This window comes from Myripristis murdjan, chromosome 10 (genome assembly GCF_902150065.1).
Source record: "Myripristis murdjan chromosome 10, fMyrMur1.1, whole genome shotgun sequence".
NCBI lineage: Eukaryota > Metazoa > Chordata > Actinopteri > Holocentriformes > Holocentridae > Myripristis > Myripristis murdjan.
Window position 1 is genome coordinate 12921083 of NC_043989.1, and position 25550 is coordinate 12946632.

Sequence of the window (25550 nt, forward strand, 5' to 3'; positions counted from 1 at the left end):
TGCTCTAAACTCACAGGTGTCAGATCAGCAGATCCTCCATGAGGCTCAAGGCATTTTAGTTTCTGCTCAAGTCCTTTTTTTTTTTTTTTAAATGAATTTTCTTTGTTTCCATTAACATTATATATTAACTTGCCTGTAAAACTGTTATTCAAAATCGTCCATCCCCTCTGCAATCAGATTTTTGATGTTTATAGATTTTTGTCCTTTTCCTAGAATGATCTTTTTATGACATACTTTATCAGTCTGCTTATTCTAGACTAGTATTTATTCTAGACTTTATTTCATTTCATACTTCAGGTGCATAATTAATTGTATGTATTTTATGTAAACGCTGCATCATACAAATTGCCCCTGGAAGGATTAATAAAAGTTGTTGGAATTGAATTGGATTCATAGGTAATGAATTAGGTGCGAGTCAGCTTGGTGACTGGCTGTAAAAGCATTTGGTAAGCACTTCCTCCTTTAAGGTTCGTCAGTAGCTATGTGGTCACATGTGAGGCTTTCTTGCTGTTGGTTTAGCCAGAGATTAGAATGAACTTTGTCTCAGTTCCTCCTGCAATGGAAAAGAAACTGAATCATTGCTTGAACCTGAAATTGAGTTTTTTGGAATAAACCCAAACGCTGCGAGTCTGAATGAACTTCATGAACAGCGATTTGATGAACTTGATCGCCAGAGGAGTCGACTGTGTGTCGGTATGCGCTTAGTGCACATTACAGGTGAGTGGAGCTTTGATGTGGCGAGAATCCGGTAGCCATATAATAATTTTATAGGCTGAGTGTTGCTGTTAATTTTGACTTGGTGTTATTGTATTTTGTTGTAAATTAAGCCTGAGTCTCCACTTTCCTTGTTTGTAAAAAGAGGAACTCATCGGCACATGAAATGTTTGTTCCTGCTGAAACTGTTAACGAGAGGCGCATTTTGTCAAACTTTTCCTTTTTCCGTGACACAGGGAAAGAGCCCAGGCCGAATGGAGGAAAACATTTCTGTGTTTATAATTTGACACTGATATCCCCAGGGCCCTCGTCTAAACAGAGGAAGCTCGCCAAAATCCATATTGCACTCTCACAGCATGTATGAGAGCAGCTCCCGGTCGCCAGATGATGCTGACTCCGCAGCTGTGGCCTGCGGAGGCTCAGCGCCTGACAGGGAGCAAGCTGGACCCGGACCAGCTCCCAACAATACCGACACCCACGGCAGGGCACCGGGCCGCGGGGCTGTGGTGGAGCGGCTGTCGAGATGTGGCATGCAGGTTTTGCCCAGCGCCTTCCAGCGTAGGTCGAGGCTGCAGAGGCACCAGGAGGTATGTGAGAGCGCACCGGGCGCACTCCTCAGATACTCCGCGGATGCGCCGGAAAGAGCTTCCCTTACACCCGCTATGCGTAAGAAATATCTGAAGGACTTGCTGTTGAATGACCCGTCGCACAGCGGATTTAGCAGCGTGTTATCCTCGCAAACCTCCCGTAAGTCTTCGAGGGACGAGCCAGACCCCCCGGGAACAGACTGGGCTTTATACCCGATGGAGCACGCATGGATGTTGTCTGCGGTGGACGGAAACTACGAGACTATTCTGGAGTTCATCTCCGCGGACCCCCAACTGTTGACCAGGAGGGATTTTATCAGCGGGTTTTCTGTTCTGCACTGGTTAGCCAAGAGGGGACAGGACGAAACTTTGATCCAACTTTTAAGACACGCCGAAGCCGCGGGGATCCCCGTGAACGTGAACCTGAGAGGCAGCGGGGGGCTCACGCCTCTGCACGTCGCCACCATGCACAGCCAGTACATGGTGGTCAAACTCCTGGTCGGGGCTTTCGGTGCCAACGTCGATGCCATGGACTACAACGGGAGAAGAGCCTGGCAATATCTTAAGGGAAACGCCCCACCGGAGATGAAGGAGCTTCTGGGCGCTTGGGATGATGAGCACAGCTGCCAGGGTGCGCTCAATGTCAATAACAACAGCGCCAACAACATCATGAACGTGGATGCGTGTGAAACGAACGACGAGGGGGGCAGAGATGAAGTGGACTCATTTGACTGGACTAAAAGAAATGGTAGCTGGCGATTTGGGTCTTTGAGGAAACTCTGGTCACAGTTTTCTTTCCGTGGGAACAAAAGCTGAGCGTGGATGACAGCGCCTTGCATTGCGCAACAGTTTGATCACATTTCTGTGTATGACAAGCCATGTTTTCTGAAACTGACATTCATGTAATAAATGAGGAAGCGCTGCAGTTTCAGATAAAGGGAAAAAATAAGTCGCCAGTAATATGCAGCAGCTTTCACTAAACCTTTGGCATAATGCATTTTGTTGTTTAGTGTAGACCAGCCCAGATCAGTACACTAAGTCCGAGCTGACGTGTCATTTCTTGGGGTTTTAGAGCAAGTAAACATTTCTTAGCGTCTTACTAGATTCAGCCTTTTTAATTGCTGTGTTTGCATTAATGACCAAGCATTAAAGGCAAAGAATTTTTTAGCTCCCACCCCCCAGAAAGTGCAAAACCTCTGCGGGATACTGCCCTCTTTCTGCAGAGCCGCGTCAGCATTACTTTTTCCCCCCTCCATGTAATGTTTTGTTTCCCTTGGAAAAATAAAGTCATTCCAAGTTATTGCTCATCAGTTGTACTAAAAAGACGCCCATACAGCCACTTTACTGGTTTGATCACAAATGTTTTATTGTCAAACACGAGCATAACCAGAGCATCTGTACAAAAAGACTGCTGTTCCAGGTAACACCGCTCCGTCCCCGGGTCAGGCCCAGCAGATGGTGGTCCTTCAGGTGGACGATGGGGAGGATGCTGGAGATCCACAGGAGCCACAGGTTTACAGGCCGAGCTTGGTCCTCCTCCAGTGTCTCCTCTTGGAGTTGTACCTGCAAAGTAATGAGGCCAGCCGTGCAATGAGTTACAACTACAAGACACTGGCTTTGAGTACCAATTACAGTGTCAAATTGCTTAACTGACTAGAGGGCAAAGACAACCAGAGATGATAACTTTGACTGTGCGTACAGGAGAAGATGCCTAAGACTTACAGAAAACACAAATGACGGGACACATTATCTCAAGGAAATCTGATGAATAAAATCTGAATTGCGCCCTTTTACTTTAGTGCCATGGAAACTGAAAGTCTTAACTGAGCATTTACATTTAATTTGTACTGTAATAACTAGGATACATCTCACAGCAATTAAGTGATGTTATGTTATTATGCCTGAGACAAGTGACAACTCTGCAGAATTCAGCCTAACAAATATAGACTATAGCTGTGGCAAATGTCACATTGTCAAAGAAAAAAGTGCAGCATATAAACATGAATCATCTGTCACTGTATCCAAGAAAAGCTAAAAGGTGTTTAGACTCCCATCAAAAACAGGCAATTTATAGCCTCATTCCCAAAAAAAAGTACATGAAGTAGCACACCAAGGTTGTCTGACTTCAAAGCTCAGAGCTGATCACAGCATCTGTGATGAAAACTTTTTTCAGCACAAGACACTGACAACTGCACTGGTATGACAGTGCCTGGTTTGCTCAATTTCCTGAGGCTGATATTTAAGCAGACCTCACACTTGCAGTGACTCTTAAATCCTGTGCAGTTCTTGCTATAAGATCTCAATAAGGTGTCAACCACTGTGAGCAATTTACAAGAATCCAGTCACTCCCTAATGAGGACAAAATCATGGATTTTAAAGACGCGAGTCACATTTTAGTCATTTTATTTCAGCTTTACCTAATTTCACAGAATCTCTAGAGTTTGTATTACTTTGTGATCCCCCTTTGGTGTAGTAAGCTGTAGAAGCGTTCTCTGACAGCCTCTAACAAATAGATAGTCCCAGCCTTCATGCATTCAAATAAGGGGGCATAGTAAAATGAAGTGTATTTACAAAAGCTCAGTATTAACGCAACCGGGAGACACACCCATCACCACATCCTCATGAACTCCACTTACCCACAGCAGTGGATGACTTAAGTCACTGCAGGATTAGTATTTCTTGTCAGAATAACACATTTCAACATTGGTGCAATGTATTGTGGGTCTCCCTGAGCAGAATACATTAACAGAAATAATCCATCTCCAATGGCACTGATTATGGCAAGTGTGTGAATATTTTTGGGCCAAAACAACTGAGGAAACTGCAATACACAACAGGGCTGGTCAGGGTTAGGTTAGGGCTTCCTATTATGTCAATATAGTGATGAATATGATATGGTATTTTGAATACTGCAATACTGTGATACTGCATAGATGCATTTTTCCTGAGTTTAAAGGCTGCATTAAAGGGATACAGATTTCTGAACTTAATTGATTGTTCCATTATTATATCTACATTGCTCATCAAAAAATCTCTTGTATTCTGCCAATGATACTGTAATATTTAATTTTGTTCATTCATATCACCCTGTCCTACAATAAAAGCACATTTCCCTTAGGAGGCCTATTCTCTGGGCAGATAATGCCCTTTGAGTAGAAAGGCATTCAAGTTAGTGCAGTTCAAGCTGATGCGCCAGCTGAGCTTCGTCCTCTCAGATGTCCAGCCACAGAGCATCCTCATCACCTACACGGTGAAAAGGAGTGAGAGACTCTGCAGCTGAATGATGCTCTCAGCAGGGTTAATGACAGCACTCCACTAAATGGAAGTGCTGCAATTGCAGGCCTGCTTTACATAGAGACAACAGCAGATTAAATCCTAACACACAGCTTCAATTTCTTGCTTATATTAGCTGGACAGTCACAAGTCCTCTGTTATTATGAGTATAAGAACAGTCGGTGAGAGGCTGAAGGTGAAATGTTCATTCAGAAGTTTTGAAAAACTAACAGCCACCAGGCACTCCATGGAAGACCTGATGCCAATGACTTCACCTTCCTATTCCTAACAAACAGTAAGAACAGGGTTCCCACAATCCTTTTAACACTAAACTCAAACACTTCTCAATGACCTTCAAGGATCCAAAATGGGACTGTTTTTGACCTGACACAAAATCGTGGTCAAATGATCTAAAAAGCTGCCAGACACTGCTGTATTTGTGGTGCTGTATTTTAACAGAACTATAATTTCAATGACAATTTTTGCCATTTCAGAAGCATTTAACACCAAGTTTGATTTTTAACCTAACCAAGACTTTAAAGGATTTGAAAGGCCGATGCGAAGCCTGTAAGGACTTGAAAAATCTGCCTAAAACCCGCTGCTTACACATGCTGATGGTCTCATAACTGGTGGGACGAAACATGGGAGTGCAAAGCATACCATGTGCCTACGTGGATATCTGACAGACGTATTAGATGACAGATACTTGGCCTATTCAAGTAAACAAGTACAACCTACCATTACAATCACAATATGTCACAGTATCAAAAAGGACTAAATGTTTCTGGTGGGTGGGCCTGTACACAGACCTCTGCATGTAACTACAACATGACATTAACTTTTGGCTTAACAAAACATGTCAGAAGAACAAACTCCTCTTGTTCTGTGTTGTTAACAGTTATACAAGAGCGACTGCCAGATTTCCACACAGCTGCAGACTCCGCTTCCCATTGAGACGCCTCATCGACACGTACAGGTATGCAGACAGTAGAAACTACATCCTATGAGAGCGCGCGCGTACACACACAAACACACACACCTGATCTTGTTGCCAGTCTTCATCCTGATCCACTGGGGGATCGGCCGGTTCTGCTTCTGCTTCTTAGCGAGAAAACGCTTGATCCTGAAAGTCTTGTGGGACGACTGGAGAGCAACAGAGGGTTACATTAGCACCATATCAACACACACATATTATTAGCGCTGTAAACGGCACACAAAACACTTTCACATCATGGTATGGTCGCGATTCAGTAGCTATAACAGCATTTTAAAAGCAGAAGGCAATAAATCGACAGTAAGTATGTGAATGAAGCCGACCCTAGCATGCGTATCGCTACAGACTAGCTACCGGCTAGCACCTACAACAAGGCTTTTATATACACACGCTGTTGACTTTCGGGCGATATACAGGCTTCTTATGTTCCTTTGAGATGTTTATTATGTGACCTGTGTGTCGATGTGACTTTTAACACTGCAGCAGACACGGATGTTTTACGATTTATATTTACCATTTTGTCCACAGTCCTTTCCCCACTATGGCGGTGGTCGAAGAGAGAGAGGGAAGGGAAGCGGAGGTGATGTATGGGCTGTTATCCAATGAGCATCGACCAACCGGCTCTGCTGTCTCTGAACAGCGACACCATGAGGGCGTTTGAGCACCTACAGGAAATTCCTCACACTAAAAAAAAATATATATGAACTGTATGAGCATTAAGCATTTTTTTTTCTTTTTCAGTCAAGCCAAGTATAATTTTATCTGCATTTATTAAACGTATTATCATTGTCATCAGTCTACATTCACCAGGAGGTTTAGACTGTTAAGAAAATTATTAAAGGGAAAGGATAATTAGGCAAAATTTAATGGCCTTTTTTTTTTTTTTTTAAATCCTTTTTGACTCTTTCATAACTTATCAGGCCCCTCTCATTTTCCTGGTTCTGGTGAGATGAACGATACTGCATGTGGATGAAGTCATTTTTGTTAAAACATAGATTTAATAACATAGACTTTGCAGTAGTTTCTTGAACTATTTTGCAGCCAGGCCGTACTACAGTGTATATTAGGACATATCTGGGTTTGTTAGCAGAGAAAAACCTGGTTGATTTGACCACCTGAACTATTAGGATGTAGCCAAGTGGTTAAAAAAAAAAAAAAAAAAAAAAAAAAAAAAAAAAATGCATTTTCCCTATCTGCTTCCACTGGAGTGCTGCAAAATGTACGCACTCAAGTCAAATATACTTAACTGAATTGCCCTAGATAATATAAACTCACCTTTACTGCGTTTTCAACTTTTAAATCTACAGCAATGAGAAGAAAAAGACACATGTACACCTTATAATAAGGAACTAGTTTATTTCCACTCAAAAGTAGCTATGGTAGCATCATCAGTAGTGATATGTCTTCATGCTGTGTTCCATTCAGTGCATCATATACTGATGTTTTCAGGGGAGAGGCATCTCGGATTAGAAAAGGGGAAGGCCACAGGTTGATCACGCTGACTGTTTGCATACAGGCATGGCTCACAAGCTTAGGTTTAGTCAGAAATGGCTATAATTCCTAAACCACTGTATGGATGAAGAAAAGCAATGATTCACTGCTGGTGGAGGGAAAAATAATTGAGAGGATGTCCTGCCTTACATGTACCAACAGTGTCTGTAAGTCTACAGCTGTTGTATGGTTACAGGATCTTTACATTTGCTCTGGAGCTGGAAGGAGCTCTGTCATTAAATTTGCTTTGTGTAGCTCCCCAGGCAGAGTAAAAACCAAAGGATGATCCCTTTGAAAGGATGATCCCTTTCAAATCAAAATGGCAACACTACTATGACAAATCTCTACATTACATGTAAATACATACAGTGTAGAAACTGATAAACAGTAGCAGGAAAGCTAAACACAGATGTCTCCTGTAATGATTTCTACGGAGTGTGGTACTGATGAGCGACCCAGCAAGCGGAAAGTGGATGCCTACAGTGTGTACAGGGAATAATGAGACTGAAATAAGGTCACTTTGAGTTCATGTGGTCCAAGAGAGCTTTGGCTTAACCTGTTGTGCACTGGAGCCAATCTCTTACAACATTTACAAAGTGCAAGGTTGCCCTTATCTTTCTTGACAAACAAAACTAAAGGAGGGTGACATTCAGGCACTAAGAGGCGCCGGCATCACATCCCTGCCTCTGAGTGAGGCGGGGAGAGCTGGACGCAGCCCTGCACGGCTCTGTGGTGCCAGAATGCTGCTCTGAGCCTTACAGGTGGGTCTCCCTCTGCTAAACTCAATTATCAACCCATTTCCTGACATTAGATCAATCGTCTCCCTTGTCCTGGGCTCTCTTAGGTTCAGGATCCGGCTTCCTCTCGCCGGCATGGGATTCAGCTCCTCCTCCTGCTGCCCGATTGCGGCTTCTGGCGCCTGGCTGGTACAGCTGAATGGCAGGTCGATCCTGATACACAAACAAGCATAACATAGAAATACAGCTGAAATTTATATATAATTATTATTTTTATGGTACAGAGGGAAGGGCTGAAGTTGTTACCTTGTTTCGTAGCCGATCTTTTTTAATGCTGTCTTCCTTTCTGTTGTCCTTGACTGGCTTCTCCGGCCGCTCAGCTTGAGTGGATTCTGCAACACCGTCGCCCTTCTTCTTCTCCCAAGTGCGGTCTTTTTCTTTTTTCACCTCCTCCTCGCGCTTCCTGTAGGTGGTCTCTCCGTCGTGCCGTTCTCTCCTCCTCCGCCGGTCTTCGTCCTGCCGTCTGATGCGCTCTTTCTCTTTCTGCCGCCGCTCCTTCTCCCTCTCTCGCTCACGGTCCCTGTCTCGATCTGCCTCACGGTCACGGTAATCCTTTCTTCCGTCCTCATCCACTCTGTGTGTAAGGCACGAATTCTCTTTTAATATTCTGTGCAGGGGGGAACAATGTCTTCAAAATGAGTAACTGTAACTAACTAGATGTCCACTCACTTCCGTCCTCGCTCCTCCTTACTGTCACTGCTCTGTCGTTTCTTCAGATCTGCACTCCCAGGGGCTCTGTCATCTTTAATGGGCTTTTCGGGTTTCTTGGCCTTTTCTTTAGGTTTCTCTGAATCAGCATCATCCCCTCTGTCAGGCTTCCTCAGGAGCTAGACGGTGGCAAATCAACACAGAGTCATACTTGGAGCAATTGTTCATGACCAATTTTAACTCAACATTCAGTTAAATGACTCTTTTTGCTGTTGTACACACCTTGATTTTTGGTTCTTCTTTGACTTGGTCCTTGTCTTTGTCCAGCGGTTTGTCAGCTCTCTTCATCTTTTCAGCCTCTTTGCGCTTGCGTCTGTCCTCCTCCCTCCACTTACGACGTTCCTCATCACGTAGGCGCTTGCGTTCAAGCTCCCTCCTTCTTCTCTCCTCTTTCTTTTCCTCCCTGATTCTCTGAATATTGCAAAAAACAGGGCATGAAGCTAGCTGTCATCATGCAAAATAAAATACCTATAAGACCATATTATTGCACCCCAGTATGCTTTTACCTGTTTATTCTTCAAGAAGTCCAAGAGAGGAGTTGATTTTTTAGCTAGAGGGGAAAAAGTAGATTTGAATTTATTTGAACAGAGCTACTCCGATTAATTTCCCCTAATAACAAAAGGATTTCTGAGTCCCTGTCATTATTTCTTTTTTAATACCCTCAATAAAATTAAGAGACTTCATTTTTACTTACAGACAAGTTCCTTTGACTTTGCCTCAATCTCTTCCAACAGAGTCTCGGGCGTAGATGTAAATTTTTCATCATCTCCATTGTAATATTCCAGGAATTTCTTGTAATCAGGATCTGAAAGAAAATGGCACGTGAATATAAATGTGCCTTTATTTTGAGTAAGACTGCCTCTCTACATCTTCAGGCTGATGTTATGCAATTTTGAAAAATGCATTTTATTTAAGTGGAACATTTTCAGTATTGATTTTTTGGTTGACGTGTGTCATCAATTATTGGTTATATGTCCATGGTTATACTAGTCCTTCTTATATCAACAGTTACTTGATATACTCACTAGAAAATAAAAATGCTCTCCAAAAATGACACATCATTTGTTAATAAACCTAACAAGATTGGTCTTAACTTATTACACTACAACACACTCACACACAAATTAATATATACCATTACCTTCATCTATTGTTCCACATCTCGCATCCCTTTTCTTGCTTCTCTTCTTGGCAGTCTTTTGAAAAGGCGCAAACTCCACAATAGCGGGGTATTCCTGTCCTGGATTGACACGGCAGTGTGTGAACAACACAGCAACCAACAAAACAAGCATCATTTCTCCTCAGAGGAAATACAATTCATTTACAAATCGAAACATACCTCTGTTGTCTATGAACACATATCCATCAAACCGATCTCTGAAGAGAACGATATCCTCTTGATTTTTGAAATTAATGTATGCCCTTGCAAAGAGGTGGGGATAAAGGCTAAAAAAAAAAAAAAAAAAAAAAGCACAGACATTAGTGAAACAGCATATGTGACGAGTCAAGTCATTGCAGCTTTTAATATAGTTATTATTAGAGTATTAATGCTTATGTAATATCATTAGGCTACTCCACCTTGTGTCATTGGAGAAAAACTCCAGGTAATCCATCTCTGGAAGAGGCTGCAACTGCTCCTCCAGCTCCTCCTTGGTGAGACTTGGTGGTAAACGTCTGATCACAATCTGAGAGGATGGTTAATGAGTTGGAAATGTTGGAAACATGTTGGGAACATAATAATAAACAATAAGCAAATTAAATAAAGGGAACAGTTAAGAGCTGAAGATTGATTATGCTTGTCTTAAAGTTGAGAGAGTCAAGTGCCAATTTAGCTAACACTAACTAGTTAGTGACAATTTGAAGATGTCAGGAAAATGTTGGCAAAGTTTTGGGAGGATTAAAAAAGGATTGTTAGGAGCTGACGTTGAATTAAAGTTGAGAAAGTCAAATGCCTGTTTAGCTAACGTTAGCTTCAAATATTATCGCTCAATTAAACGAATCACTCCCATTAGACTTAAGAAAGCACAGCCGACAATTTGCTGTTATGCCACACGAACTATTTATAAAGTTAAACCAGCATGGTCGTTTTTAAACTGACGAGCGTAACAGTTAGTAGCTAACATTAGCCACCGTTAGCTAGCGAGGTTAGCAAGTTCTACCTTTGTCATGGCCTCTTTCTTTTCCTTGGTTTTCTCTGTCTTATCTCCATCTTCACATTTAATTTCCACCTTTTTCTCCTTCGGCCGGGTGTTCTCCTTGTCCTCCTTCATTGCCGAAACGCTGCTTTGTTAACCCAGAATGAATGTAATCTCCATCCAGAGTGATGTGTTTACTTTTTTTTAGCAAGTTGGCCCGCTGTAGCTAACGCACTCACTCTCTCTACTGAACTGACGGGCTTCCTGTTTGGCGCTAACGGTCGCAGTTCAGCCTCGTCGCCGCGGGGTGGCGCTGTGCCGTGAACAACAACACGGCGCGGCGCTCCGGAAGTTAACGGATGACCGTCAAGTCTGCTTCGGGACATTCGACATTTTGTCGCCTTTCCTCGGTAAACAGGCAGAATAACTTAGCGAAGGCAGCCCCGGGGCGCTCGGCTCACCCGTAAATCTCGTCGGTGTCGGTTGGAAACTGAACTCAGACACCATGTGGTATGAAATCCTGCCGGGCTTCGCTATCATGACCGTGTGTTTGATCATTCCCGGCGTCGCCACCGCACAGATCCACAAGTTCACCAACGGCGGAAAGGTGAGCAGATGCTGTATATTAGATATTGTAATATAATACAGTCTTTTTTCAGTAATGTGCACACCTAGAGATTTTTTCAGCCCCTTGATTAGTGCAAAAAAATAGTAGAAAAATGTGCAACACGGCGCCGTGAGTGCCCGAAACAACAACCTGATACTGACGATTTTTGTTGTTGGTTCTGTCTTTGGTTCTCTCTCTTTTTTTCCCTTCTCATTTCTTTCGTCTGTATTGCTGCTACGTTTCGGCCATGAGTCCCTTTTCTTGATTTTTGTCTTGGCTCTCCGGTCGTAGTGAACGAACTGCAGCAGGTTTAAACCATGGACACACACATTTGACACCTTCGGCAAACCCGGAGAGAATACTGAATATAATATACTGAATATATGGTTTGTCAAACTTCCATTTATATTATTTGTTGAAATTATTATAAGCGTATGCTAATTGTTTTAGGAATAATGCATGAGTCACATTTTAAAAACATGTTAACAATATTTATATATTCCCTGCAGTACTCCAACCGACCACTAGTGGCCCGTGAACTTTACACGATAAATACAATTTTATTTAATTAGTAAAGTTGCTGAATGTATACTTCATGTGAAAATAAAATAATAATGATAATAATAATAATAATAATAATAATAATAATGAAAACCTTCACAGTCTGCTAACTAACTGCAGTAAATTTGAGATGTCTAAGTAATCGCATAGTTTTTGTCAGTTTGTGATTTCTCAGTTTTAAACGTTAAATAGTAGTCAAATATGTTTAAAATCGGACTCATTAAAGAATATAAAATGAGAGTTTTTTTTTTTTTTTTTAAATCAGGTTAATTCTATAGGATTCATCTGCCAAAAAAATTGGGATTGTGAAATATAACAGATCTTTGACCAAATTATTTTTTTTAAATCAAACCCAAAAGAAGTACTGTGGAAACAGTTCACAGAGACATGTTCAGTAGTTTCTACATCACAATCACAACGTGCATCTGTTGTTTATAGTTGGGAAGAATTTACACATACTAGCTTTAACAGGAGAGTGCCTGTGTATAACCCTAAACAGAAACCCCTTTGTTTTATAAGGACTTATATATTTATGATGCAAAAGAAACACAAATTTCATTTTTTTTTTTCTTTTAAATATACCCACCTATACTTACATGTAGGGGTAGTGATTTGCGCAAGATGATTTCAAATAAAAACATTAGTGCACTTTTTATCCCATTTAGACCCTCATTTAACAACAAGGGGGCATTCATTTAAAGACAGATAACAGTTTGAAGTGAGTCTTCTTTGTTTATTTGTAGGAAAAGAGAACAGCGCGAGTCCCCTGGCACTGGTACCTGATGCAGAGAGACAAGCGGCTATCAGGAACAGGAGAGTACTACCACTCCAAGGTGAACAAATGTTTCCCTGTCAGTAACTAGAAAACCATGCTGAGCTTAAAAGACCTCATGTTTGATAACCTTTTTTTTTTTTTTTTCCCTCACCAGGGTCTTGAAAGCATCAAATGAAGAAACGGAGGAAGTCTCTCATATGGAAACATTCGTTATTGTACATTAAAAAAGATTATAGATAATTCAGTTGTGTGTCTTTTAATAAATTAACACAGTCCTGTCTCCCAGATTATGTGTTGAATCCTTTATAATATATCTCTTTTTATGGTGCTTGCCACATGCTTGAGCTGCTTATGAATACAATCATATGAACTTGTGTAAATTACAGTTGTTGTGGCTTTTACAGCTGGAAGAGAAACCACTAATATACAGGAGCATCTCAAAAATTTAGAATACAGCAGCCCTCAGCTCATCTGGACTGTATATAAAGTTTGTTATAATGACTCCTAAGTATTTCACTTCCTTTTTGAAACTGGAATCTAATACAGATCTATCAGAGGATGGCCATATATGGCACCTAAACCGTCAGAGAACTTCTGTATCTTCTCGATCAGCAGAGGGATCTGCTCTGAACTCTCGACTAAGACAGCAGAATCATCTGCCAACTCAGTTATGTACAGATGATTTCTGCACACATTTAAGGGCTCTATGTTATGGCTATTTTTTAAGACAATACCAAACAATTCTGCAACTAAAATAAGCAATAAAATAAAGGGAAACGGAACTGTTGGAGTCCAGGGGAGCTGCAGGCTGACAGCCAAGACCAAGTACTGAGCACATAAATGAACATACGTTTCACAGGGTAAACATTTCTGTATCATAAATCCTTTTTTTGATTGGTTTAATGTAATGTTTTGAGATACTGGATTTTTGATATCCATTAACTGTAAGCCGTACCCATCAAACTTAAAACAGAAAAAGCCTTGAAATATTTTGCTTTATGCATAATGAATCTAAAATATTAAAGTTTCACTTTTTGAATCAAATTATGGAAAAAATGAACTTTAATGTTTTGAGATGCACCTGTTTAATAGTAACGGTAGCAAAGTTAAATCCTTCATGTACAGGGATAAGGGAGAAAGTGCACACAGACACAACATGAACATTACGTCAACACTGTTGTACAATATATTGCGCTTGATTATAGGGCTGGGTAAAAATATAGTCTTTTCCTGATTTTAAATTGGGTGCACTGATGTTTTTTGAGTCTGATGGGGTTTTTTTTTTTAAGAATCTACAAATCAAGGTGCAAAATTGGCAGATTTTCAGACATGCCTGCCAGATTAGTGCCATTCAAAAGTTAAAAAAAAAAAGTCACGTTAGCTCTGTTTTGACAGTTCATGAAAACGCCAAATGTAATGGTAAACCAAATTTTGGAAGTAAAAATACTCTACAAAGTGATGCCAGTATTGCTTTTTAAAGCTGATATCAGGCAATTATCTGCCAATGTATTAATCCATATCTATTTAAAATTATGCTTTGTAGTGAAGATATTATGTACTGAACTGACTGATCTGAACTGTTCTGTTGTTTGCATCTGTCTGCTTGCCCATCAAATCAACAGATAAAAAGGATCCCTAAAATATCATGACAATATCGATGTATCCAAATCTATTGTGATGTTTGAGTTTGCCCACAACACGCAACCCCACTTGTAAGTAATTAAAAAAAAAACACTCAATAATGGAAGAATAAATGAGAGAATTTATTAACCATTCTGTTCAGGATCACATAAGAAAATTTACAAAAGGAAAATAAAAGGTTGCAAGACTGGCTCCATCTGGTCAAGTCTGGAGAATATAATACAAAACAGACCCAGCTGCAGCTGACTCAGTTATACACATTTTTTTTTTAAGTACACACTTACAGACACTTGTTTTCATTACAATGCAAAGTTTTACTCCACAGTGCACATTCCTATAAAGCAGAATATCATGAGACTGTCTTCTCCAGAACGATGTGAGAATACAACAGGGGAAGACGAAAAGAAAACGTGTCAGAGAAACGGCGGGCTGAGTCCATCGTTCACTTCTCCTCCTTGCCTTTGGTCTTCCTGTACACCATTTCCCTGAAACTGGACAGGATCTTGCTCTCCCTCTTTCTCCTCTCCTCCTGGTTGAAGGAGGCCAGAGCTCGCTTCTCGTCTGCACTGTAGATCTGGTTTTCCTTTCTCAGACGCACAGCCTCCATGCGGCGATGCCTGAGGGGTTCATGTAACATTCATTGGGTCAGATGGAAACTCCTTAAAGATGTTTGACGTTGATTTTTTCCTTGTGCCACATGTTATAATAACTGTGCAGTTGCAGTTATTACAACACAATCACATTCAAGGTCATTCTTACTCATCTAATAACTACTGAACTCCATGAAAATACTCATAACACTTAATTACAAACTACATTTACATATTACTATCTTTTTGTGGTGACAAGTAACTTAACACATTATTATATCAAAGTCATACAATCATTTTTCTGTTTTTTTGTCCCCCAGAAGACTCGTCAGCAGTGTTAGTTACAGTCAAACACCGGCTTGGTCATTTCATAGAACTGCACTTGGTTTGAGGAGGAGGCGCGCATGATTTCAACAATAATTCTAATTATCAATCTAGGACCAGCTACTGCAAAATTAAACGTAAAGGCTGCTGCTTCTGATAGCATTTCATGTATCGCATCTTTTCATACATAAGAATGAGCAACTGAACTTTGGCTTTTTGAATATTAAAAAGGCCCTAGTCATTTTTCATACAGCAGAAATAACTGGAAGAAATTAATTAGAGAGTAAACCTTGTGAAACAATAAGTACATCACTTTTGATGGAAATATCGTTCTTTATGAAGGAAAATGAAGCTTAATAACGCAACGTAAAAAGTTAATTAAATTGAATTTATTTGTAAAGGACACAGTCCCACCAGCAAGCCCTATTAAATATTATGAGCACATACCTGCTACCGCTCATCACAAAGCCAGATTTCTCAAAGTTTGCAATTTCTTCACTGGTCAGTCCGATCTCTCCTCTTCTCGGGATGCGTTTGCCTGCTTTCACGTACTCCGCCATGGCAGCACCTTCACCTGGCAACAGGGCGTGGCCGAAGCTGTGGAGGGACAAAAGGGCTTGTTAAAGACGAAGCTCATACGACTGAAGGACTGTTGCCTCCTCATGAACTTTGGGAAGGCAGAGAGAGAATTATGGCTGAGTTTAACGCACTCCAGAGGCCTGTCGTCCTGGGACAGGTGGGTGAGTGGAGCCTCAGGTCCCACCAGGTGCTCATCCATGCAGGTTTTCTCCACCCACATCACCCCGTTAGCATCGTCCTCCTCCTCTTCCTCCTCTTCCTCTTCTGACTGCTCACTGCTGGACTCACTGGACGGCTTGTGGTTCTTCTTGGCCTTCTTCTTCTTGGACTTCTTGGACCTTGGGGGGAAAAAAAACAAAAAACAGCCAGCCTAGTTAGCTGCCATGTTCCTTTCAAAGTAAAATAAGGAGTGATGTTTGTTGCATGCAGCTGATATAAGCTTACTTCTTGCTCTTCTTCTTCTTTTTCTTCTTCTTTATTTCTTCCTCTGGAAGGTAACAACATGACAGTTCACACTGTAAACCTGACAGTCCAAAACAAGTCAGTGATGTGTTTCACTTTCATTTATTTAGTGGAAATGTTTTCTTACCTTCTGATTCGGATTCAGACTCACTGTCCTCCGAGTGCTTTTTGCTCTTCCGTTTCTTGGATTTCTTCTTCTTCTTCTTCTTCTTCTTTTTCTTGTCTTCTGCGAGTGGCAGACAGGAGTTGTTGTAATTTCAGACCAAAGGCAATGTGGCTGTCATTTTCATGTCTGGACTCTGAACTGTTAAACATACCTTCTGAGCTGGAATCTGAACTGCTGTTTTTCTCATCTTCGACTGGCGTGAATTCGTCAGAGCTGGGGGCGATGACACAGAATTTAGACAAATTAAAAGTCAATCTGTATAAACACATGAATGAACTATCTACAATCCTTCTGAAGGTACAGTGCTGGAGGAAAAAAAATGTAACGTAAGTGATTTTAGAGAGTAACTTCATCAGACACCACACAATCAACATGTTGATAGTGACTTTTTTTATTCTTACTCTGGCTCTTTCACTCTTGGAGAATATCCCCAGACTTCAGGTGAACCTAATTCACCGATCCTCTCCCTCTCCTGCAGACGCCTGTGAGAGACAAACAGTGTGTGTCAAGCTGGTCACAGGCTGGGGAACAATTTCTATCACTCCTATTAATTAAATAGACTTATATTGTATATCACAACCAGAAATACTTTATTTATTCCAGAGGAGAAACTGGGTCAGCTGCAGTAGCTCAAATTCTCAAGAATATTTACACTATGAAACTATATAAAAATAAAGATAAAAACAGAAAAAGAAACAGGACACATAAAAATATGTATTGCTAATAATAATAATAATACTTGGGTTGGCCCTGTTAGCAGACATCAGGCAACATTACAGCCCAGTCTCTGCCCAGGGGAACCTCTTGTGTTGCGTGTTTCACTTTAATAAAAAACGTCAGACAGCTGTATTATTGCCTCCCTGGTTTACCTGGCGATGAAAGCCTCCTGTCTCTGGCGCTGCGCGTCGTCCCGCTGCTGCTCGTAGTACTCGTCTCTGAAGCCGCCATATTTGACGGCTCCGTCGCTCCAGTGGCTGCCGTGCCGCTCCCTGGACCGGGACCGGGACCTGGAGCGGCTGCGGCGTGGGCTTCCTATCCGAAACCTCTTGATGTTCCTGGCCTCTCTGAGCCGACGCTCCCGCTCCTCCCGCTCCCTCTCCCTGTTCCGGGGCTTCGGCAGCTTGGGGCCGAAGCTGTCCGGAGAAAGGCTCCGCCGCCCGGAGCTCCGGCTGCGGCTGCGGGAGCGACTCCGTCTCCGCGGCCTCGGGCTCAGCTCGATCCGGTCGGAGCTGGATCGGTCCGACATGGGCATCCCGACGCTTTTCTGTTTACACCGAAATAACTAAACCGATTCACAAGGGAGAATTCACTAGCAGCTAATGAAAATTAAAAAAACAACAAAGTGTCCTGCTAATCCTCCATAACGTTTGTGTTGTGCGCAAACAGGTAGCCGTTCAATAACAGGAAGTTCCGCTGGGTCCGTCACGCAAAGAGGAGCCACGGCTCTGCGGCACACACTGAAAGTTCCGCTTGTGTTTGCTCCATACAGCAGCTGTGCGGTGCTAAAACCAGAGGAGGGCGCTGCACCTGTCTCTACCGTGCATTAGCACTGGTGATCGACTGTATTTACAGCTCAGGAGACATATGGCTTTTGACAAGAAAAATAACAAAATTCAGAATTGCTACCAATTTCATCTGTATATTTCATATTCATTACCATATGTATATTTCACATCTCATATCTCTTTTTCTTAGGTTAGCCCTTATTGTATATTTTTAGTTTTAGCCTTTATAGTCTTTATTGTATATATTTAGCTTTTATTCTATTTTATTTAACTTTATTATATGTTTCTACTGTTGCTGCTGGAACGCCAGAATTTCCCTGGTTGGGATCAATAAAGTATATCTACCTATCTATCTATCTATCTATCTATCTATCTATCTATTTCTCTCTTTCTCTCTCAATTCTATTCAAAGGTGTGCGAAACAGATGTTTACACTGCCAAAGCAAGTGTGAAATGTGTACACACTGTAAACAGAGGAATGGTTGTTAGAATTATATTTACAGATACAGATGGACTCATGACAATTAGGCAAATGTCCACTAAGAAACTGTTTCATACAGCATTTTTTAAATCTATTTTACCGCTCACTCTGACACTTTGTGCTGTGTTTTTCTCCTGAGTGTGTGCTCTGTGTTTTGTTTGTGCTGTTTTTCTCCTGAGTGTGTGCTCTGTGTTTTGTTGATTTCTTGCCAGCAGTGAGTAAAAAAAAAAAAAAAAAAAAAAACATGTCCTGGACTTTTTATATTATAAAAAAAAATAATAATGTGACTGTGTATGTTTACCAGTGAGCAAAATTATAATATCATCATGGTTATAAGCAATGTATATCAATGTAATCTATCTTCCATTTTTTCTTGTTATAACTGGGTTTTGGGGGAGTTTTCTCTTGCCTGCTATGAAGATTTAGTTTCATCTTGTTTGTTGTAAAGTCCTTTGAGACTGTAAACAGTCATACTGGGCTTGAAATGCAGTGTCTGCTCTGTGTCACTATAAAAAGTCACTCTTAATCCCACATAAAATATACAAATATCACTGAAAATGGCTTCTATAGGCTACATGCACAGTTTGGATGGGTTTTATTTTACCTTGTCCTAAAAGCAGGTACAAAGCAGGATTTACAAGTTTGCCAGGTAACTCTCAACATGTTACAAAATATATTCTGAAACTGTGTTTCTTATTAGCAATCATTAATCATCATGACTGAATCATATTCCTTTACAAATTTTGTTTGACCGACTCAGACTACTATCATCTACTGACGCCATAATCTCCCCTCTTGGACAGTGACAGTTTATTTAACCATTTAACTATACAAGAAGTTATACCTGTAGGACCTGACAACAACTCAACAGTGCAATATCCCTGTGTATATAAGGTGTATATAGCTTTACTTTTTTTCTACATATGCTCAATTTCTTCTTTTATGTTGTGGGACTGATGCACTCATTTTGACATCATGCTCATACTTTGCATTTTTTTTTTTTTTTTTGTACAATTTCTTTATATTTCTTATTTCTTATTCTCTATTTTTATGACTTAATTCTTCTCTTGAGAATCCAAGCAACTGATACAGTTTCTCCTCAGGGATCAATAAATATATTTCTGATTGTGATATGCAATACAAGTCCATTTAATTAATAGCATGATGAATGATAATAGTTGTTTTACAGCCTGTGACCTGCTTGACACACATCGGTCTGTCTCTGCAGGAGAGGGAGAGGATCTGTGAGTTAGGTTCACCTGAAGAGTAGGGATATTCTGCAAGAGTGAAAGAACTAGAGTAAGACAAATTAAATAAAATAAATTAATCCATCACTACAACATGTTCATTTTTTTTTTGTGTGTGTCTGAGCATTGTTACATGTTACACAGACTCAGTTATCTGGCTGATGTCATTTTCACTGTTCATTTTGCACAGTGAAAACTTGTGCATGTGGTGGTGCGCCCCGGCTGCCGGGATTTCATCTGGAGAAGAAGAAGCGGCTCGAGTGACAGGGACGGCGCCCCCTGGTGGCCGTTTGCCGCGGCCATAAGTTCCCCAGCGCAGTTGGCAGGACGGGCTGTGTGTCTCCTCTTATTGTCTGCGGCCAGCTAAGTTACCGTCGCTGCTAGCGGCCCTGCTCGGTGCGGACAGAAAAACACCCAGGCTGCAGGTAAACACCGCTGACTCCTGCTTCAGTCTGCACTTTGTTCATCAGGTTTATTTCCTCAGAGTCTGAGCTTGATGCTAACATGAAGCGAGCAGGCCGCGCTGTCTGCCTGCCGAGGAGGAGGAGGAGGAAGAGGGAAAAAATCTGGCTCGGTTAGCCTGATGTTGTCTTTGTTAGCTAACCGTAGCATTTCAATGGAGCCTTAAACATGCCAGCAGCCGATTTGATAAAGGAGACTAGTCAACTTTACTGTCAGTGTTAGTTAAATAACTGCGGTTCACCATGAGTGTAATGTCAGGTGAGGTCCAAAATGCTGCACTAACTTTGGTCGGCTAACAGGAGCTAGCCGTGGCTAAGGAAACGTTTTTTTGTTTCTGTTTGTTTGCTAGCATCTCGCTAAAATATGAATAGTATTGCAGCCGGCGTGATAACCCAAACAAAAGGACTGTGAAAGGATCTTGTGTCTAAACCCCATGCATGTTCATGGTGTCAGGGGTGGTCAATTAATGTCTCATTAATGATGAATTAACGAGACATTTCAATAATTAGCCGCTGCATTAGAATAACATCCGTATGTGCAAAGCCTTTATCCGCAGAGGCCAAGTAATCATCAGTCGCCATGAAGATGTGTACTGAAGTTGGCCACAGCAAAGCAACAGGCCGGTCTCGTCTCACAAAATATGGGCTACTTCACCTCAGCATATGGGATGTCTTTTAGGATACAGCCACAGTTTCAGTTTATGTAATCTGGTAGCCTCGTGCAGATTAGAGATGATCCCTCTTATTAACCCGACGCAAGTGGCTCATGTAGGCGGAATGTTGGAGCACAAATAATGTATATTGCTGTTTTTTTTTTTGTTTTTTTTTTTTTTTTTTTAGTGCTGCACACCAAATGCAAATTGCAGCTTCTTTTGGTTGTTCATATTGGCATCTGTCACTCTAACAAAGTAACTAAACACTAAGAACTAGGAACTCACACATTATTTCACCAATGACAGTTTTCTTATTTGTTTGTCCTGTTTTGCAAGCTCTTCAAAATAACCAGTAAACAGGTTTTCCCTGCCTGTTACTCTCACAGGCGGTCCATTTTAAATGTGTTTTCCTGGCCGAGTGTGTGTGAGTGTCAGTGTGCAGCTTTCTTGATCAGGGCTTCAGTGATGGCTCCAGCAGTGGTGCTTAAATAAGTATTTTTTAGGTGCTTATTTCAATGCTTTAACCGCTACATGCAATCCCTAAAGGCCAATTGAAATCTATTTATATTTAGATATATTAAACACTGGTAAGTTTGACATAAATGTTTAAGACTTCATTCTCCTTCTGTCTGACAGATGCACTGCTTGTTTGAGAAGGTGAATTACAATTTCAAAAGAATTAATTAAATAATATACAATTCAAACTTGAGATATTTGCCTCAAGAAAAAACGTTTTTGATTGGCTGTCTTAATTTTCCAAATATTAGTGTCCTGTTTGAAGGTGTTTGGAGAAGTGAAAGTGTGAAACGGCCATCCTTGAGTTTGAGCCAACTCTGAAACCGCATTTTTGGCTGAAACACGCAGCGGTTTGCCTCACGTCAGCACAATGTAACTGCATATTTTGTGTTTTGCTGTGGATCCAGAATGAGCGTGATTCTGTTTCGTGGTGTCTCCTCTCCAACTACAGGCATGCCGAGTCTAAAGCTGATATCTGCGACTGACACTCAGTATTCAGCGGCTGTGCTGAAGTCAATGAACGAGCAGAGGAACCATGGATTATTTTGCGATGTCACCATCATCATACAGGACAAGAAATTCAGGGCGCACAAAACCATCCTGTCGGCCTCGAGTACGTACTTCCACCAGCTCTTCTCCGTCGCTGGACAAGTCATCGAGTTAAACTTTATCAGGGCAGAAATCTTCGAGGAGATTCTTAATTACATTTACAGCTCCAAGATCGTCCGTGTCCGCTCTGACATGCTCGAGGAGCTCATAAATGCTGGACAGATACTGGGCGTGAAGTTCATTGCAAACTTGGGGTTACCGCTGTCTCAAGTAAAAGGCTTACCTGGCCTGTCCAAAGAGACAGAGAGCAAAATCGACACATCCACAGAGATGATGCCCATCATCACAGAGTCCTTTTCGATATCTGCCGAGGAATTCAATCAGACATGCAAGAGTGCCGACAATGATGATGACTCAGACAGTGATGTGTTGTTTGTCTCAAAAACAGATGCTCAGACCAGAGCAGCCGATCAGAAATCGGAAGTAATTGATTTGGACGCAGCTGACGCAGGAAACGCAGCTGACGCAGGAAACGCAGCAAACGCAACAAACGCAGCAACGAAGCAAAACCAGGAGCCGAATCATGAAGATAAAAAAGGTGAGGAAAAAGTCAAAGCGCCCACAAACACAGAAGGTGAAAAGCCTCCCAACGACAATTCCTCTTCTCAGAGTTTGCCACAGAGCAGCCCGGTTCCCGGCCCAGACGCCAGCACCAATAACCCCTCCTCCCCTGCCAGAGGCGCCTCAGTAAGCGCACCCGCAACGCCGGCCAAGTCAAGTAGTTTCACCCCTGAGTCCTCTAGCACCTCACAGTCCTCCTCTGATAACAGTGATATCATGGGAGTCCACAAGAAGCAGGTCTCCACTACACCTCAGCAAGGAGACTTCAAAATACGGCTTGTAGACGTGTCATCCGGAGGCCAAGCCAATGAAACTGACATATCCAAGTCAGTTATAGCAGCGAAAAAGACAATAACGCTAGATAAGGCCTCAGAAATTGACTCTATTTCTTCAGGCTGTAAAGTTTATGCCAATATCGGGGAAAACACTTATGACATTGTCCCAGTGAAAGATGACCCAGGAGAGGGAGGGTCTAAAGTCAACAAAGGCAAAAGAGGCGTACTGCCCTTTGACAAAAACTCTCTGTCACCAAAAGCCGGCCCGAACAAGAAAAAGTCTAAAACAGAGCTCGAGGATCACTATGAGCTCATCATGGATGGGAAGACGTTCTACGTGTGCGTCGTTTGCAAGCGTCCGTACGTATGTCTGACGAGCCTCCGCCGTCACTTCAACACACACTCGTGGGAGAAGAAGTACCCGTGCCGCTACTGTGACAAAGTCTTTGCCCTGGCTGAGTACAGAACTAAGCACGAAATCCACCACACAGGAGAGAGGAGGTACCAGTGCTTGCTGTGCAATGAGACGTTCATCAACTACCAGCTGCTCTCCACCCACTGCAAACAGGCCCACAACCAGGACCCCTGTGGGCGGAAGGAAAAGGACGATGCGGACAACAACTTGTACCGCCTGCTTCCGTGTAAAACCCTGCAGCTGAAGTCCTACTCATGGACTACCGACGAAACGGGGATCCCCGTCGTCTCCGAGGATGGCAGCGTGCAGCACATAGCCCCCCCCGGCGAAGACATCCACTCCGCCACTCAGAGCAAAATGTTGAACTGGAACGACATCTTTGTGGAGCCCGGTGCTCACATGCAGCCTGGGGCCCACGCCCGCCCCGGGACGACCATGAACCCTCCTCCCCAGGGATCCTCTGAATTTGACTTTGTTATACCAGAGACCTACTGAGCAAGGTGGTGCACCCACTGCTCTGTTTTCTGTGCCTTTTTAAGTGGTTTCCCCCCTCCCCCGTTTTTTAATTATGTTTCTTGGGTCCATTTCAACAGTACTGTCCTAAACTCTTCTTACTTTCAGCAAGCTTTTTTTTTTTTTTTTTTTTTTTAACACAAATTCCAATCATTAATCAAAATAAGTCAAAAACAGACAAATGTAAAATGGTCAAATAAGATCATATCAAGTTATACAAAATCCTGTCTGTAAAAAACTGAATTTTACGGAGAAACTTACATAATGGCTTATTTTGCCAGTCGTGTTGGCTGGTTTTCCCAAGTATAGGGGCACTTTAGTCTATGGCTCCAACTCTGGAAGGAAAATGTTAAAATGGGATGTTGAAAAATAATGTTCTGTCTCACAATTTTTTTCACCTGTGATGTCAGAAAAGTCATATTTTTCCCACGTATTAACATTTAGGCCTTGCTCGCTAAAGCAGTTAATGCACTCTAACAGCAAGTCCCTTTCAGGTCCATGTAATCAAAGTACATCTTTATGTATTTGTGAAAATGTGAAATCTCTGTTGATAATTCTGTGCAGAACCAGGTGGTCAATTGGTAAATGAATGCTTTTGTACTTTATGAAGATTTATATAAAATGGTTGTTTGCGCCCTGCAATACAGTAAACTTTGGTTTTTGAAATATCAAATCCATCATCAGTTAGGGATCAGACTGATACTTCACTATACACAGTGTTTTTTCTGGACTCTGGCCATACCTGCTTCCCATTTGAAACCTTTAATTATGACTGTTATTCCTTCCTTGTTTGATCAAGAGAAGCATCAGTTGTGTTCACAAATTGTTAAGTGCGTGATTGTTGGATATCCCACATCTGGGTATTGTTGCAGGAAAATATTTAAGTCTGAATGGCTGTAGAAAACTGTCATGCTATCTTGTCCATTCAGTGCCCTTTGGTTTATTTTAATAATAATGACCTGTACTTTGTTTAGTATACTTTGTAATTCCTTATGCTGGCCATATTTGTTATATGAAATCAAAATTATGTCAATGCCAAAATCTGCCTGCTGTTAACTAGGCTAAAGAGATTGCTCAAAAAGGTGATAGGAGTGACGTAAACTGAGTTATTTCGGTCTGTACAGATAGCACTTAGAGTGGGATCATGCAGCAGAGGACTATTTTGTAATAATTTTACTTTTTCATTCTGCTTTTGTTGTGTCTGAATGTAGATGTCAGTATGAGTAAGCAAGTAGTGCTAACATGTCATTCAACAGTATCTTACATCATGTCATACAATAAAATCACTGCAGGTTTTGGTTTAACAAACATTGACATTTGGCGTGCAATGTATATATTTGTGCTTAAGACCTTTTTTACTTAATTATTTTAAATTTTGAAACTTATTTATTAGGTCTTTAGTGCTAGAGTAAATGAAATAAAGTTGTGAAAAATACTTGGATTGATCATTGAAATTTTATGAAATGTGTCTGCTCTGACAGTTAGTAGAGACAGTTGTTGTTGACATTAAGTGAGTTACTTATTAACTTACTGTTGCTGTAAATATTACATTGATTGTCCTTGACAACCAGTCCTTTTAAGTCACTGTTTCTGTAATATGCTTTTTGTATTGTTGGGATTTGAGGCAGTGAAAAACTTTTAGTGGAATAGATATCAAATTATAGAAAAGCCTGTCTATAAGGCTCCAATAAGAACAGTTAAATGCCACTAATGCCATGACTTTATTAGCACATGGAGATGTTTAGACAAGACAATCATGTAACCTCAACTAAATCCAAGTGTGAAAACTTTATGAAATGAGCTCCCAAGGGTCCTTGCTGCTAAAAAGTTTCAATGGATTTTTTTTTTTTTTTTTTGATAATATGCCAGCTTAACCACACGAGCATCACTGGACAGTTTATATAAAAAAG

The 25550-nt window shown here is 41.4% G+C and overlaps 6 protein-coding genes and 1 non-coding gene across 9 annotated transcripts; 3 read left to right on the forward strand and 4 right to left on the reverse strand.

Annotated features, from left to right (window-relative positions):
• The first annotated feature begins 432 nt into the window (after nt 1–432).
• On the forward strand, nt 433–2598 carry sowahd (sosondowah ankyrin repeat domain family d). 2 transcript variants are annotated; one of them, XM_030061848.1, is made up of 2 exons: nt 433–717; nt 951–2598. In XM_030061848.1, the coding sequence occupies exon 2, from the start codon at nt 1071–1073 to the stop codon at nt 2115–2117; it is 1047 nt and encodes a 348-aa protein (XP_029917708.1). In that variant the 5' UTR covers nt 433–717; nt 951–1070; the 3' UTR covers nt 2118–2598. The 2 variants fall into 2 exon arrangements, with proteins under 2 accessions (XP_029917708.1, XP_029917709.1); XM_030061849.1 differs by having other exon boundaries at nt 1017–2598.
• A 43-nt stretch (nt 2599–2641) lies between these two features.
• On the reverse strand, nt 2642–6233 carry rpl39 (ribosomal protein L39). Its single transcript, XM_030061853.1, has 3 exons — nt 6083–6233; nt 5614–5717; nt 2642–2864 (listed from the first exon to the last, which is right to left on the reverse strand). Exons 1-3 carry the CDS (start codon nt 6083–6085, stop codon nt 2816–2818), a joined length of 156 nt encoding a protein of 51 aa, XP_029917713.1. The 5' UTR covers nt 6086–6233; the 3' UTR covers nt 2642–2815.
• Nucleotides 4515–4650, reverse strand: LOC115367121 (small nucleolar RNA SNORA69). Its single transcript, XR_003928894.1, has one exon. It is a non-coding gene; the product is annotated as a small nucleolar RNA SNORA69 (small nucleolar RNA).
• A 1360-nt stretch (nt 6234–7593) lies between the features above and the next one.
• On the reverse strand, nt 7594–10970 carry upf3b (UPF3B regulator of nonsense mediated mRNA decay). The gene is made up of 10 exons (XM_030061829.1): nt 10724–10970; nt 10143–10249; nt 9904–10010; nt 9706–9804; nt 9259–9369; nt 9071–9114; nt 8787–8975; nt 8526–8683; nt 8103–8430; nt 7594–8009 (listed from the first exon to the last, which is right to left on the reverse strand). The coding sequence occupies exons 1-10, from the start codon at nt 10832–10834 to the stop codon at nt 7872–7874; spliced, it is 1392 nt and encodes a 463-aa protein (XP_029917689.1). The 5' UTR covers nt 10835–10970; the 3' UTR covers nt 7594–7871.
• A 94-nt stretch (nt 10971–11064) lies between these two features.
• Nucleotides 11065–12929, forward strand: ndufa1 (NADH:ubiquinone oxidoreductase subunit A1). Its single transcript, XM_030061831.1, has 3 exons — nt 11065–11306; nt 12611–12700; nt 12797–12929. Exons 1-3 carry the CDS (start codon nt 11205–11207, stop codon nt 12815–12817), a joined length of 213 nt encoding a protein of 70 aa, XP_029917691.1. The 5' UTR covers nt 11065–11204; the 3' UTR covers nt 12818–12929.
• Nucleotides 12930–14381: 1452 nt separating this feature from the next.
• nkap (NFKB activating protein) lies at nt 14382–17854 on the reverse strand. Its single transcript, XM_030061830.1, has 8 exons — nt 17274–17854; nt 16806–16886; nt 16556–16617; nt 16366–16464; nt 16221–16263; nt 15908–16114; nt 15645–15794; nt 14382–14900 (listed from the first exon to the last, which is right to left on the reverse strand). The coding sequence occupies exons 1-8, from the start codon at nt 17654–17656 to the stop codon at nt 14726–14728; spliced, it is 1200 nt and encodes a 399-aa protein (XP_029917690.1). The 5' UTR covers nt 17657–17854; the 3' UTR covers nt 14382–14725.
• Nucleotides 17855–19939: 2085 nt separating this feature from the next.
• On the forward strand, nt 19940–25075 carry zbtb33 (zinc finger and BTB domain containing 33). 2 transcript variants are annotated; one of them, XM_030061940.1, is made up of 2 exons: nt 19940–20062; nt 21719–25075. In XM_030061940.1, exon 2 carries the CDS (start codon nt 21721–21723, stop codon nt 23620–23622), a length of 1902 nt encoding a protein of 633 aa, XP_029917800.1. In that variant the 5' UTR covers nt 19940–20062; nt 21719–21720; the 3' UTR covers nt 23623–25075. The 2 variants fall into 2 exon arrangements, with proteins under 2 accessions (XP_029917800.1, XP_029917799.1); XM_030061939.1 differs by lacking the exon at nt 19940–20062 and having other exon boundaries at nt 20949–22328; nt 22365–25075.
• The last annotated feature ends 475 nt before the right edge of the window (nt 25076–25550 follow it).